The sequence below is a fragment of the Leucoraja erinacea genome, chromosome 7 (assembly GCF_028641065.1).
Source record: "Leucoraja erinacea ecotype New England chromosome 7, Leri_hhj_1, whole genome shotgun sequence".
In the NCBI taxonomy this organism is placed as follows: Eukaryota; Metazoa; Chordata; class Chondrichthyes; order Rajiformes; family Rajidae; genus Leucoraja; species Leucoraja erinaceus.
The window spans coordinates 25,318,091-25,334,737 of record NC_073383.1 but is presented as its reverse complement, the minus strand read 5'-3'; the positions used below and the strand labels follow the sequence as shown (position 1 = coordinate 25,334,737).

At 44.0% G+C, this 16,647-nt stretch overlaps 1 protein-coding gene across 1 annotated transcript in view; it reads right to left on the bottom strand.

Annotated features, from left to right (window-relative positions):
- The window catches only part of myo3b (myosin IIIB), a 414,745-nt gene that overhangs the window by 321,115 nt on the left and 76,983 nt on the right, over positions 1 to 16,647 (bottom strand). Inside the window, exon 8 of the mRNA XM_055638011.1 lies at positions 2,241 to 2,306. Within this exon, the coding sequence (XP_055493986.1) occupies positions 2,241 to 2,306 (66 nt within the window). The remainder of the gene's footprint in view (positions 1 to 2,240; positions 2,307 to 16,647) is intronic.

Here is a 16,647-nt window from a genome sequence, read left to right as displayed (position 1 = left end):
AAATTTTGTTGCCCTTGTAATTTTTTCAGGAACATGCTGGTCCTGAATTCTGATCAGCTAACCTTTAGGCGACTTCAGATATAAAGTTACCAATAACTCTATCAAATTCAACCTACTTTCCCCAGCTCCTGCCAAATACTGTTGTAATTAGCTTTTATCCCCCAATTTAGCACATTCCCCAGAAATCCAATCTTATCATTACCCATAACTACCTGAAAACTCAAGGAGGTTTGATTGCTGGCTGAAAATGCCTTCCCACTGAAACTGCAATGACCTGGCCAGCCTCATTTCCCAACATGGGGTCTAGTATGGCCACTTCCTTAGTTGGAATAACTACCTATCCTTGTCAGGGAATACTCCTGAATATACCGAACAAATTGTGTCACATCTAAGCCTCTGGCACTATGAGAGTCCTAGTCAATTTTGGGGAGATCACTACAGCCATCCTGTTGTTTTCGCACCTTTCCATTTCCTGCCTACATATTTGTTCCTTTATTTCCACCTGGTGATAGTAAGGACTATAGAATAACCCAATCACAGTATTTGCATCTTCCTTACTCCCAATTACCAATATTGCATCAATGGATAAGCCCTCCAGATGCTACTCCAAGTTCTTCTTCAAGAACTGCGATCACATACTCCTGATCATTAGTGCCGCTCTTTCACCGCATTTACATCCCTCTTTACCACATCAGAAACACGGAATCCTAGAATGCTGGGCTGCCAGAATTCTCCTTCTCTCGACCAAGTCTCCATATTGGCTGTAATGTGCCTTGTGTAGATGGTGAGTCAGGGGGAGTGTTGTTGCCAATCTGTATTGATTGAGGTCTGCCGCTGAGGAAGATCAGGGTCCAGTTGCCTAGGGAGGAGCATAGACCCAATTCCTCTGGTTTGACTAAAGTTTAGAGGGGTGATGATGCTTGATCCAAATCAACTACTGCTTCAGTAATGAACTGGACCCACATCAATTCACTTACATCAGGCAGTAGCTGATGAACCACAGCCTGATGTACTTGTTCCTGTTGGCCAAGTGGTCCAGCACAGAATGAAGAGCCAACAAGATCATATGTGCTCAACAATCTATTATTGCAATAGGTGTTGAAAAGGGTCCAGGTCTTTACTGAAGCAGGATTAATATGGGTCATAATCAACCTCTCGAAGCACTTCATTACAACCAATGCAAGTGCCAGTGGTCAGCAATCATTAAAGTATGTCACCGTGCTCTTCTTGGGCATCGGTATCATGATTCTATGGTATCATGGAAATCCTTTTAAGGCAGGTGGGGACCTCAGACCATAGTAGTGAGAAGGCGCCTGCCAAGGGTTCACCCTCAAGAAGCATCTTCTGATGTTGGCCATAGAGACTGAGAAAACTGGTTGTCAGGGGTAGTGGGGATCCATGAACGTGAATCATTGTTCTCGCTTTCAAAGCCAACATTGAAAGCATTGAGCACGACTGGGAGTGATGGGTCACTATCAATTGAGCTACAGTTTCAACCTGTAGGAAGTAATCGCATGCAAGACCTGCCACAGTTTCCAACCATGCATTTGAGCCTCTAGTTTAGTTCAGAACTGTCTCTTCAAGAGGACAAATGAGACTGGTGAAAATTGATGGCTGGCGTGGTGTCATTGGGCCAAAGGGCGAATTTGCATGAATGCTATAACTGTAAGAAGAGTAGCAGGTGCATGGGTATTCCAGTTGCAGGTCCCCTTCCAAATCGCACTCCACCCTGACTTGGAAATATGGAAACTTGACTGGTTAGCACACAACAAAAGCTTTTCACTGCACCCTGTACACATGACAATAAACTAAAATCACCATTCTAGCTGTGTCACCAGATGCAATAATACATCAGGGTAACCTTCACCAGGATACCTGCAGCTGTTCCAGACAGACTGCAATGGTTTTAAAAGATAACTCATCAAAAACTCAAGGGCAATGAGGGATAGGCAATAAATACTGGTGCAAACAGTTATTCCCATTTCATGCATATGAATACAAACTATGTTGCATAAATAATACTTCTGGTATATGTCATTTTGTTCAGACTGAACTCAAGAAATAAAAATATCCTGAATAAAAATGCTTTTAAGTACATTATAAATATTTTATGATTTAGAGATAGCAATGCTTAATTTTAAGTTTTATTGGTTATGCAAAATCAGTTGTCAACTTTATGAAAATTCAATGCTGTACAGTTGAACTCTGGACAAAATATATTTAGAGGATGCATTACATACTGTGAAATAAAGTGGTTGAATTCTTCACACCATCTTTCCGGGTGCAACAAAGTTGGTGGTGGATTTCTGAAAAAAATAATCAGAGGGAAAATTAATAACTTATTTTACAAGGTAAGATTCATACTTTCATTGCATTTCACTGGTCAACTTGGTTGAGTGCAGAGTTAAGTATTGCTAAATGTACAATCACAATTTGAAATGGATTCATAATGAAATTATAAATGGAGAAAGGAAATAAATCTACAATTTTTCAAGAAAAATAATATTTGATGATTTTAGCAGGTGGAACTGCTGCCTCACAGCGCTAGAGACCCGGATCCGATCCTAACAACCTGTGGTGTCTGTGCGGAGGGTTACGTTCTCTCTATGACCTCACAGGTTTTCTCCAGGTTCTCCAGTTTCCTCTCACATTCCAAAGAGGTGCAGGTTTGTAAATCAATTGGCTTCTGTAAATTACTCCTAGTCTGTAGGATGCTAAAATGGGTTAACATAAACTAGTGGGATGGAGGATTGCAACCTTCACGTGGTCCACCCTGTTTCGACGAATGCAATCAACCCGGCGTGCACACTCAAATAAGATCAAATAGAACAAATTGTCCTATAGCTTTAGGCTGTACATGCCATACGCAAGAAGAAGATAGAACTAGTGTACAGGTGATCAATGGTCGGGGTAGATTGGGGAGCCGAAGGGCCTGTTTTCATGCTGTACCTCCAAAGTTAAAACTAAAGTTCAATACATTTTCTATTGTCCCCCCAGGTCGGGGGGAGTTCCCCCTGCCACGGGTACCATGTAATCTTGTGCTACCCGCTCCATGGTCGGATAGTCGGCGACTAAACCATCTCCCCCACCTGGTTTGCCAGGTGAAGAGGGGGCTGTGGACCCCCAGCAGGACCAAAAACAAGACCTGTCAAAGTGCAAATGAGCTTCTAGCGAGCCAACAGCCATCTACACTTAATTGTAAGGAATGATGATAACGCACACACACCAAAATCCTATACTTCCAGCGGCGGAAGTCCGCAGGAACTGGAGGACAGAGATGTGTGGTGCGTCCGTCACCGTTCCCATCGGAAACCAGCACCACTGAATTTACTGAAGTCCATGAATATGCATGAATGGGAATCTTGGTAAAGGTGTCAGTAACATAAAGCTATAATCAATGAGGCTAATCAAAATACTCAAATAACTTTCAATGCCACTTAACTTAGCCACAAAATGTTTTTGAAAATCAGCATAAATTAATATTGCTGCAATATTTCAATGCACACCTTTGCTCATCCTATTTTCAAAAAGACATTGATAAATAGGTTAATGCAAAGCAATAAGTATTGCTGCCCATGAGCTGTAAGTTATGAGAGGACACAGCAATGAACTTGTTTTCAACGCAGTAAAATCAAAAGCTGAAAGATCATTTCCCAGGATTTCAAAAGTCTGTGGAATGAATAATAGAGGCAAATCAGGAATTTTAAACTATGTTCAAACAGTGAATAAATGGAAAATGTATTCTTAAATGAATAATTACTCAAGATTTCAACTTCTGCAGTTCCTGGTGTCTATACACTTAAATGAGTCTGGAATTATATGCCATAAATACCATTACATGATTAATCCCTTTAATAGTGATCGGGATAAAAATCTTGTGAAGAATGATAATGGCAATTGTCATGATAAGTGACTAATAAAATACTCTGAATCATGATGAATTTTTATGCTTCTGGCCCTGTGGATCTGTCAGCTGCGGAACAAAGTGGTAAGGGTCAAATAATATAAATTGTAGTTTCAGAGTAATATCGCAGAGTATCATTAAATTACCTCTTGGGATCAGGCAGATATTTCACAAACTATCATTTCACCTGTGCTTCTTCAACTTATTTAAAAGATTATGGTCCACATTTTTCTGCATCTGGATAGAATGAATTGCCATGGGAACAGCAGTAAAGGAGCCTGTTGAGTTTTCTTATCTTTAATTTAAATGAAAGAAAATTTGGGGGAAAATTCACTCATGGACAAGTAATCTATCTCCATTGTTCTTCATGGACAGTGACCATACAGTTCGATACATTTGGGCTTCGTTGAATCAATTGCCCTGTAAATTGCAAAAGAAAACCTGGAGTAAATTCCACAATAAAAGGAAATAGTTTGCTGGTTGTTCTTCTCGTGAGATATGGAGATTGCTGGTAATGTCAGCATTCAGTGCTATGAACACAATGTGGCTCCATCATGAACTTTTTTCACACACAGAGTGGTGAATCTCTGGAACTCTCTGCCACAGAGGGTAGTTGAGGCCAGTTCATTGGCTATATTTAAGAGGGAGTTAGATGTGGCCCTTGTGGCTAAGGGGATCAGGGGGTATGGAGAGAAGGCAGGTACGGGATACTGAGTTGGATGATCAGCCATGATCATATTGAATGGCGGTGCAGGCTCGAAGGGCCGAATGGCCTACTCCTGCACCTAATTTCTATGTTTCTATATGTTTCTATGATGGGAATTGACCTCCCAACCATCAAAGGGATCTATAGATCCAAGGCAGTCGGCATCATCAACCTGGCCACACTCTCATTTCACTCCTGCCATTGGGAGGAAGGTATAAGAGTCTGAAAACTGTACATTCGGGTTGAGGAGCAGCTTCTTCCCAACAACCATCAGGCTACGACCTCCAACTAAGCTCCAAACTACATTGATTTGTGGGCATTGCTTTTATCTTTGCACTATTATTGTTTGTTTATTTTTTTTATATACTGAACTTTTTTGTTATTTATCATGGTGCTTAATGAGCACTCTGTTTAACTGTTGTGCCACAGCAATTAAGAAATTCATTGTTCAGTTTCAGGACACGTGACAATAAAACAGTCTTGACTCTCTTGACTCATTTCCCCATGAAACATTAGCATCAGACTGCTCCAAAAACTGTCACAGTCCACGCAAAGGTAATGAGTTCCAGGATTTTTAAATGCAATGCAGAACAACAGTAAGTTTTGATACAGATGTGTGACTGGGAGATGTCCACCGGGTGGCGCCAGCAATGATTGCCTTGCCAACAGTCTGTCTGTCTTCCATTAGTCATGTTTAAATAATATGTGTTAAACATATGTTTTTTAAGTGTTCTTTACCTTGTTTTATGTGGGGGGTGGGGGTGGGGGTGGGGGGGGGGGGTGGGGTTGAGGGAAACTTTTTCTAATCTCTTACCTCGACGGAGATGCGATTTTTTTTCCCGTATCATATCTCCATCCGCACTGCGGCCTAACATCAAGGAGTTGGCGGCCTTTGCTGGAGACAGACTTTGAGAGCTCCACCACGGGAGTCTACAGGACTTTAACATCGCGGAGCCCGTGAACCCTTTGCCAGGGATCGACCTCGAAGCTGCAACCGTGGGTGCTTGCGGACTCTGGTCAGAGTCCGACTTTGGGAACTCCAAGCCACAGGAGCTTCAACCGCCCCGACTTGGGAGCTTCGACCGCCCCGACGTGGGAGCTTCGATCGCCCCGACGTGGGAGCTTCGACCGCCCCGACGTGGGAGCTTCAACCGCCCCGACAGATGGTTCGACTGCCCCGACCGCGGGAGAAATAAAGAGGAAGATGATTGGACTTTTTTTGCCTTTCATCACAATGAGAAAGGAATGTTGGGAATCTGCTGTGGTGGATGTTTATGTTAATTTTTATGCAGTTGTGTGTCTTGTTGCTTTTTTTTCGTATGACTGTATGGTAATTTGCATATCACTGTACCTTAATTGGTACATGTGACAATACAATACTTTTGAAACCTTTGAGTGTGCAGACAAAGATTCATTAAGGCATTGCCTAGATTGGATTGTATTAGCCACAAGGAGAGATTGGGCATCCTTGGATTAGACAACAGACAATAGACAATAGGTGCAGGAGTAGTCCATTCGGCCCTTCGAGCCAGCACCGCCATTCAATGTGATCATGGCTGATCATCCCCAATCAGTACCCCGTTCCTGCCTTCTCCCCGTTCCTGCCTTCTCCCCATATCCCCTGACTCCGCTATCTTTAAGAGCCCTATCTAGCTCTCTCTTGAAAGCATCCAGAGAACCGGCCTCCACCGCCCTCTGAGGCAAAGAATTCCACAGACTCACAGCTCTCTGTGTGAAAAAGTGAAGATTGTTTTCTCTGGAGCATTAAGAGGCCAATGAGTAATCTGACAGGTAAAAATACTCGAGGGAATAGGGTTATGGTGAGAGGGGAAACTATAAGGGAGATCTTCAAGGCAAGATTTTTTTTTAACAACAGTGGTTGATGCCAGTGGAAAAGGTGGAACCAGATACAATAGTGACATTTAAGAGGCATTTAGACATACACATGAACATGCAGGAAATAAATGACAAATTAGTTTAGATTGGCATCATCTGATGTCGTTGCCCACCATTAGGTGGGCAACGACATCATGGGCCGAATGGCCTGTTCCTCTGTTGTACTGTTCTGTTCGGTAGTGTTTAAGGAGATGGAGTGCCAGACAAGCAGGCTGTACAGGATGGTATTAAACATCAAACAATTTTGGACCTGTACTTACCTAGGGAAACATAGAAACATAGAAATTAGGTGCAAGAGTAGGCCATTCGGCCCTTCAAGCCTGCACCGCCATTCAATATGATCATGGCTGATCATCTAACTCAGTATCCCGTACCTGCCTTCTCTCCATACCCTCTGATCCCCTTAGCCACAAGGGCCACATCTAACTCCCTCTTAAATACAGCCAATGAACTGGCCTCAACTACCCCCTGTGACAGAGAATTCCAGAGATTCACCACTCTCTGTGTGAAAAAAGTCTTCCCACTCCCGTTTTTAAAGGATTTCCCCCTTATCCTTAAGCTGTGACCCCTTGTCCTGGACTTCCCCAACATCGGGAACAATCTTCCTGCATCTAGCCTGTCCAACCCCTTAAGAATTTTGTAAGTTTCTATAAGATCCCCTCTCAATCTCCTAAATTCTAGAGAGTATAAACCAAGTCTATCCAGTCTTTCTTCATAAGACAGTCCTGACATCCCAGGAGTCTGGTGAACCTTCTCTGCGCTCCCTCTATGGCAATAATGTCCTTCCTCAGATTTGGAGACCAAAACTGTACGCAATACTCCAGGTGTGGTCTCACCAAGACCCTGTACAACTGCAGTAGAACCTCCCTGCTCCTATACTAAAATCCTTTTGCTATGAAAGCCAACATACCATTCGCTTTCTTTACTGCCTGCTGCACCTGCATGCCTACCTTCAATGACTGGTGTACCATGACACCCAGGTCTCGCTGCATCTCCCCCTTTCCCAATCGGCCACCATTTAGATAATAGTCTGCTTTCCCGTTTTTGCCACCAAAATGGATAACCTCACATTTATCCACATTATACTGCAAGTGGTTTCCCTGTATCCCTGTTATCACCTCTTCCCCAACAAACAATAGGCCATTATGTGCCCCACCCTTCCTTGGGTCATTTGTTGGTCAGCCTCGGCAAATTGGGCCGAAAGGCTCGTTTCCACACTGTATGACTCTATGACTCATATGCATAAGATATGGTTCACAAAGGGTGATGATGCTATTTTCATGTTCCAATCTGTTACCTTAATATCACTGGGGTTTTTTTTACTTATTATATTCTTTGGTAGCAATTTGGTTCAAACGAACAGTTTGGTGGCAATTTCACAGGGCACTTAAGTGTCAGCCTCATTACCGCGAGTCTAAATTCACATAGCAGATAGAGCCAATGGATTTTCTTCCCTGGAGATCATTACAGAACAAGACAATCTGCTGATTTGCTAGTCATCATTAAAGATATTAGTTTTTATATTCCCATTTACTTAATGAACCAAATTTAAATTTGTTGTCTATTGTGGTGGGATTTGAATTCACATTTTTGGATCTCCACTCCAAACTATGTACGACAGCACCCTTATGACCAAATATGCTTTCACACTTCTGCACTTGATCTATCTCTCACAGCTGACATAGAACCACAAGTAAAAGCAGGTTTATATTTATATTAGTTCATCCACATAAATGAAGAAGTAAGAAACATGGCCCTGGTAAAATACTTAATCGCTGTTTTTGTTGTGAAGGGTTTTAGGACAAATTATTGGTCTCAGTCTGTAAAATCCCCAGGCCTGGCATGCCAGCAATGCTTCCAACATCTCGCACCTGGAATTCTGATGTGGTCAATACCTTTTGATTTCAGAGGGTAAAAGCATCATGCTTTTACCCTCTCCATACCAGGGCATCATGCCAATACCATCTTTAATGTCATGATATTAAATAGCTAATGTGGATTTCATCCAAATATTTTGTTACATTAATTGTTCATTTTAACAAATGTTCATATGTTTTGTATACTTTGCCATGTCCAAGCCAGGATTTATAAACTTATTTTCTAAATAGGAACAAGTTAGACCTTTATTGATGTTAAAAGGATACATTTGTTCGAGGCTAAATGGCAACAGTTAAAAACAGCAAGGACTAATCTAATAAAATAAACATCCCAACAATTTATGTCATTTCATGTGGCTTTTCTAAACAAGAATTTATTTAACTTGCTACTTTAATTGGTTCATTTTTACATTGTTATTATGTGCTCACATCTATTTAATCTATCCAAACGCTAAGAATTGTGCCACAACTATTACATTGGAAGACATTAGGTGAATGGCAGCTTTAAGTGAACCAGTGCAATGTCTTACTTCATTAATGTTAATGAACGAGAAGGTGGAAGCAGCACTTCCATATAATGTACAAGAAACAATGAAATTAATACTGTCATCTGGAAAAATGTAAGTTCATCAAAATAGAATAAATGTGTTAATTTCCCAATTTATGCAAAACCATGTACGTAGGTGCACCCTGAATTTGACTGAAAATTAACAAATCACACTTGAAAGGGAACAATTAAAATTGCACCTTTAAAGTACTAATATGACCAACGCACTTTTTGGGGGTAGACACAAAATGCTGGAGTAACTCAGCGGGTCAGGCAGCATCTCTGGAGAGAAGGAATGGGTGACGTTTTGGGTCAAGACACTTCTTCAGACTTTTTTGGGGAGTGGGCAGGGGGGGAGAACCATCATTCACTACAAAACCAGAAGCTACAGCAGCCGCCTGGAGTCACAGCAGTTAGTAAAAGCAGAAGAATCAATGAGGAAAGTGTTGGAAGGAACTGCAGATGCTGGTTTAAACTAAAGATAGGCACAAAATGCTGGAGTAACTCAGCAGGACAGGCAGCATCTCGGGAGGGAAGAAATGGGTGTTGGAAGGTTCTTAAATGTGGGCCAATAGTCCATAGGAACCTCATCAAATGTTAAGATGGACACTAATATTTAACATGTAAGTGTGGGGCAACAATATCTAAAAAGGAAGAACACAAACAGATTCAAGAATTAGACCAACACCAGGAGCTCGTCCTTCTGCAAAGTCACTCGATGTGGCCTCCTGGTTCTAAGCACTTCATGTTGGTTACCAATATTGGAGAACAGGAGAAACATTGGTCACGGTGGAAATCTGCCAGTAACTCCAAATCCACCAAACGTGGTTGCCTTTTAAAAACTCACTTATTTGACTGAGCATGCTATTCAGTTGTGTTAGTAGTTGGGCATTCGGTGCTAGCCTTGCCGTAATGTTCAGATCGCAAAACTTAATTGAAAAATCAAAAAGACAATCTCTCATTTTAAAAATAGATATACAACAGTGGACTACTACACAACTAGCTGAAAAGACATAAAAATCAACCTGACCATAAATATATAAACATGGGCCCCACCTGTGCAGCTGGTAGACCTGTTGCCTGACAGCTCCAGAGAACGCGGTTCGATCCTCGGGGGCAGTGTTCGTGGAGTTTGCAAGTTCTCCCTGTGACCGCGTAGGTTTCTTTGGGGTGCTCGTTTCCTCACATAACTCAAAGACATGCAGGGTTTGGAGGTTAATTGGCCCCTGTAAATTGCCTCTGGTGTGTAGGAAGTGGATAACATGGAACTCATGTGAGAGGGTGATCGATGGTCACCGTGGACTCGGTGGCCCAAAGGGGCTGTTTCTGGGCTGCATCTCTAAACTGTATAAATTGTGTATTGTTGCAAATGTCCCTGAATGTTTTGTGTCTGTGCTTCTTAATCCAATGTCCCAAATGGTTAAAATGAGATAGGTCAATCTTGCGTAAGTAACACGGTTTGGTAGACAGAATTGGCCTAACATAGGAAGCTAATTACTCTTCATTTATGAATTTATGGAAGAGAGATAAAATCACCACTTTTCATTTTCTATCTGCCTATTTTAATTCTTCCTCACACCATAAAACATGACAAATATTATACGCAGGATAGAGTTTATCAAGGGCACAAAAGATATTTTTATCTAAGTGGGTTTCAAATGAACAGATTGGATCATAAAAACCTGTTACTCTGCTGCTAATGATCTGAGTAATTTGCTTAAACATCAAACACCTGTTTCGATACACAGGCTTTGGCATTTTCAAATCGTAAACAGATCTTCCCTCTCTAACTATCTGGATGATAACTGTATTACTTCTAATGTAAATCTAATTTTAAATATCAAAACAATGCATTACAATCATCGGTACTTTCAAGGACTTGCTTTTATCTTATTCTTTTCTAATAATAAAATATTTAGCATGTTGTAAACAATGTCTACTCAAGAAAGCTAATCCATGGCCACAGATATCATAATCCATACTGATTTTAACACAGTAATATATTGTTAGACTCCATTATTGATAAATTAATTATCATTATTGTTATTCGTCCATATTTTCCCAATTTAGAAAATGGTCCTTTTTTGTCCAATTCCTTCTTTAGGGGTTGGGGTGTGAAAGGTGGAGGGGGGGGAGGGAAGGGTAGGGGGAAAGGGGGGGGAGGGGGGGGGGGGGAGTGGGGTAGGTGGGGGGGGGGGGGGGAGGGGGGAGGGGAGAGAAAAGGGGGGGGTGAAAGGTGGGGGGGGGAAGGGTGGGGGGGGGGGGAAAGGTGGGGGGGGGGGGAGAAGGTGAGGGGGGAAGGGGGGTGGGGGGGGGGGGGGGGGGGGGGAGATGGGAGGGGGGAAAGGTGGGGGGGAAGGTGGGGGGGGGGGGGGGGGGGGGGGGGGGGGGAAGGTGAGGGGGGGGGGGGGAGGGGGGGGGGGGTGAAATAAGGTGGGTGGGGGGGGGGGGGGAATAAGGTGGGTGGGGGGGGGGGGGGGGGGGGGGGTGGGAAATAAGGTGGGTGGTAGGGGTACAACACTGATTCCAGAAAATCTGCTGCAGTCTTTCCGGTTTATATATATATTGCACTGAAGGAAATCCTTTGTTTTTATCTCTTGTGGGATTTGTATTTCTGACATTCAGAGTATTGAGTTGGGAGGTCATGTTGCAGTTATACAAGATGTTGGTGAGGCCATATTTGGAGGATTGTGTTCAGTTTTGCACCATGTTCTAGGAAAGACATTGTCAAGCTGGAAAGGGTGCAGAGAATATTTACAAGGATGTTGCCAGGACTCAAGAGCATGAGCTACAGCCAGAGATTGAGCAGGCTAGTACTTGGAGCACAGAAGGATGAAGGGTTATCTTATAGAGGTGTATAAGATCATGAGAGGAATAGAATGGGTTAATGCACAGTCATAGGGGAAATCGATAACCAGAGGTCATAGTTTTAAGGTGAGAGGAGAAAGATTTAATAGGAATTATTGGGCCTGTCCCACTTACGCGACCTTTTCGGCGACTGCTGGCACCCGTCATAGGTTGCCGAAAATGTTCAACATGTTGAAAATTCAGTGGCGACCAGAAAGACGCTACGACTCTTTGGGTGACTAGGAGACTACTCACGACCATACAGGCGACCCCTGGCGACATGTCGCAGGTGTCGCGTCTTTCTGATCGCCGCTGAATTTTCAACATGTTGAACATTTTCGGCAACCTATGACGGGTGCCGGCAGTCGCTGAAAAAGGTCTTGTAAGTGGGACAGGCCCTTCAGGGGCAACTTTTTCACACATAGGGTGGTGGATATATGGAACAAGCTGCCAGAAGAGGTAGTTGACGCAGGTACTCACATTTAAAATACATTTTTACAGGTACATGGATAGGAAAGGTTTAGAGGGATATTGGCCAAACACAGACAGGTGCGACTTGTGTAAATGGGACATCTTGGTCAAAGGGCCAGTTTCCATGCTGTATGACTATGATTCTATTAATACTGGTAATAGAGACTCACCTTGGTACTAAAATTACTAATTTTCTTCAAATCAATCATCAAAGTATAGAGTATAGCATATTTTGTTCGGAATGTCACTTCATTAATGGCAATGTTGGCAACAAAAATAGTTAACAATTACAAAGCACCTGCAATAAATATCCCTTGATGCTACTCAAGCAGCTAATGAGCTGTTTAACTGGTATAAAACATCTGGCACTCAAATGAGCAGATAAAATCTCACTTCAAGTGACCAACAGCTGGAAGCAAAGCATTCCAAATACTGTTTTAAGTGGGGGCAGGGAGAGAGTTGAAGCAAAACATGCAAGCATTGGTGCACTTCACTAAGCTGATTTGTTAATAAAAAAGTCTGACCTGCATTCGAAATGTAGAATAAAAGAGTGCATTTTGAGTAAGAATATTATTTTCAAGTTTTATCTATCTATCTATCTATCTATCTATCTATCTATCTATCTATCTATCTATCTATCCATCTATCTATCTATCCATCTATCCATCTATCCATCCTACGAAAACTCTTCTCTTGTGTGTGTGTGTGTGTGTGTCAGTCAGTCAGTCATCTGGGTACAATCTGGTTAATTCCTATTTTCTTCCAAATGCTCGGCCTCAGCCTTCCCATTTTCACACATTCCACTCACATTTCCCCCGTTGAGGCGATAAACATCTTCCCGTCGCATCCCCATCTATATTTCTGAACTATTTAATTGTTTAAAATTTTAAAAACAGCACGAAAACGCACCCATTTCGAAAAAATAAATCCGAGTGATGTCACAATGCACTCGCAAGGCAGGATGGGACACTCCGGGAGGGAGAGGCACTCCAGCGCTCGCATGGCGGCCACTGCCGGTGCCCAACGGGGAGGGTGGTGCTGGTGTGCCACCACCTTCTCTACCCCCCTCCCTATCCCTCGCTACCCACATCCCCCTCCGCCCCTCCACACTCTCTACCACACCCCCCCTCCCTCTTTCTCTCTCTACCCCCCCCCCCCTCCCTCTCTACCCCCCCCTCAACTCTCTACCCCCCTCCTCTCTCCCCCCTCTCTCTCTACCCCCCCCCCCCCTCTCTCTCTACCCCCCCTCCCTCTCTACCTCCCCCCCTCCGCCCCTCTTCACTCCTACCCCTCCCTCTCCACCCCCTCCCTCTCTTCCACCCTCCCTCTCTACCCCCCCTCCCTCCCTCTCTACCCCCCCCTCTCTACCCCCCCCCTCTCTACCCCCTCCCTCTCTACCCCCCCCTCCCTCTCTACCCCCCTCCCTCTCTACCCCCTCCCTCTCTACCCCCCCCCCCTCTCTACCCCCCCTCCCTCTCTCCCTCTCTACCCCCCTCTCTCCTCCGCCCTCACCCTCTCCTTCCCCCCTCTCTCTACTCCCCCTCCCTCATCCTCTCCCCCTCCCTCTCTACCCCCCTCCCTCTCTACTACCCCCCTCCCTCTCTACCCCCCTCCCTCTCTACCCCCCTCCCTCTCTACCCCCCTCCCTCTCTACCCCCCCTCCCTCTCTACCCCCCCCTCTCTACCCCCCCTCCCTCTCTCTACCACACCTCCCTCTCTAGGGATTGAATAGTGGGTGGGGTGGGATAGGAGGAGGTGAGCAGTGGGGGAGGTGGGGGTTAGAGGGAGAGGAAGGGAGAGGGGTTATGGAGGGAGGGAGTGTGAGGGTAGGGGAAAGGAGAGGGAGGGAGAGGTGAGGGAGGGAGTGGGGAGGAGGAGAGGGGAGAAAAGAGGGAGGGTGAAAAGGAGGGGGAGTGCTGGAGGATGAGGGGGGAATGGAAGAGGATAGGGGTAGAAGGAGGATGGCGAGGTAATGGGGAGGGGAGGGGGAAGAGAGGAGTGGGGGAGGAGGGTTGGTGAAGGGTGGGGGAGAGGGAGGATAATGGAGGGTAATAGGGAACTGAAGATGGAGAGTGAGATGCGTTGTCATTGATCTTATATTTTACAAGTTATTGCCATTTTAAACTTTAAAAACGTCGCAGTCGCGCTCCCATTTGCCAGTTGCGCCGCGGCGGTTGGCGGAGAGTTGCCGTGACTGGCGTCACAACGGGGAACTCTGGCGTCACAGCGGGAACCCGTCAGGCCGCACATGCACAATGTGGTGAAATATTGTGTTGGGGGAACGAGACACAACGGGTCCGCACTTGGTCTAGTATAATGTTACAAATTAAGATATTGGCAATCATAAAAAATTACAAAAAAGTAATACAACTAAAAACCACACAAATATATAAATTGTAATATGGGATACAAACCATTGTTATTCTGATATTTCAGCTAGAACCAATACATAATCTGGGGCCATCAATAGGAAAAGTGCAGGACCACATGATCCTTATCCTATATTCCTATACAACGAAAGTAATTAGTCAGGAAAAAAGCTCTTGATGTTTAAGGTCTGTGAAGCCAGGGGATGAAATTGCATGGTATGCAACTTATTATTCCGTTTTTCCCCAAGACCTGCAAACATACTACATGAACAATTCTCAAACATTATCGCCTGAGGTTGGGTGTAGTTCTGACATGGATCTATAGAACATCAAAATTCAGCTCAATGGTGTAGTGCATTTCTTGACTTAGCAGCATTTTTGCTGAATACTAATGAAAATGTTTTCCTTTGGTTAGCGAATGCTGACTACTAGAAGCATGCACAGTGCATCGCTAGAAATAGAGAAACTTTTAAAGTGCCCCTCGGCCATATGACAGTACTTACAGAGAAAGTAAATCAATATCACAATGCTGATTGCATTAAATGGTGGGAGGAGGTTTGGGTATCAAGGGAGATTTCCACATCTAGAGAAGCACTATGTTTTTTCAAACGTGAGATGTTGAAGAAATAATACATTGCAAGTAACAGCACCAGTAAATACGATCAACCAGAAGAGTTCTACAGATAATAATTTTGTTGGATCCCATTTGAAACTGCATAGACACAGATAAGGTCATAAGTTCATGTGTCAGAGGAGCAGAATTGGGCCATTTGGCCCATGAAGTCTACTCCGCTGATCTATCTTTCCCTCTCAGCCTCATTCTCCTGCCCTCCCCCACAACCCCTGACATGCGCTGATACAGATACCAAGCGGATATAGGCACTTCAGCCCAGTAAGTCTCCGCCGACCATTGATCCCCATTACACTAGCAGACACTAACTCTGGGAACAAATTACAATTTTTACCGAAGCCGATTAACATGCAAACCTGTACGTCTTTGTAGTGTGGGTGGAAACCGGAGCACCCGGGGAAAACCTACACAGTCACAGGGAGAACAGACAAACTCTGCTTAGAGAGCACCCATAGTCAGCATCAAACATGGGTCTCTGGCATTGTAAAGCAGCAAATCTACTTTAGCTGAAAAGAGCAAGCATTGTGTAGCTGTTTGCAGAACCTTTTCTGCTTTCCAAAGCAACATGGTGAAATTCTTTGAGGGTCGCTGCCAGTTTGCTTGTGCCGAAATATCTGGACCTGTGCTCCTGCAGGCACAGTCATCCATGGTGGGTAGGTCACAGGGAAGGTTCCTGAGAAGTACTGCCCATGAAGAGGACCTCAATGGTGAAACAGGTGGAGCACTACAATGGCTGAGAAGGCAGAAGGAGGCTGTACCAGAGAGAGAATCCCAACCATCGTGGAGTCCATGCAGTTGGACCCAGGTCTGATTCTGTCAAGGACTGAGTGATGGCTATCTATGCACCCATCTACCAGTCTCCCCCTGTTAAAAGATGTCATGCACAGATGTCCAACTTGAGGGACTCATCACAGAATGGACCCACCCGAAGGGCAATCCTATTCAACATCATCAACGATGATGATGAGTATAGTTATTGGACATTGGAAATAAAATCCCTTTTCGTATTATGCATAATTATTCCCGGCACAAATTTTGAAGATTAAGAAATAGCACACCAATATGAATAATTCAGTTCAGAGTTGAGAGATACAGCATGGAAATAGGCCCTTCAGCCCACATCGCCCATTGATCACCCATTCACACTAGCTCTATGTCATTCCACTTTGGCATCCACTCACTACACACTAGGGCAATTTACAGACTAATTTCTAATCTTCAGAGCACCGAGAAGAAACCCACGTGGTAATGAGATAACATTCAAACTGTACAGCGAAGCACCTGAGGTCAGGATTGAACCCGGGTCTCTGGCACCATGAGGCAGCAGCTCTATCAGATAGAGTAAACATTTTAAAAGATAACCTTGATGAGCCAACGTGTTTGCTGTACAGATACAAGG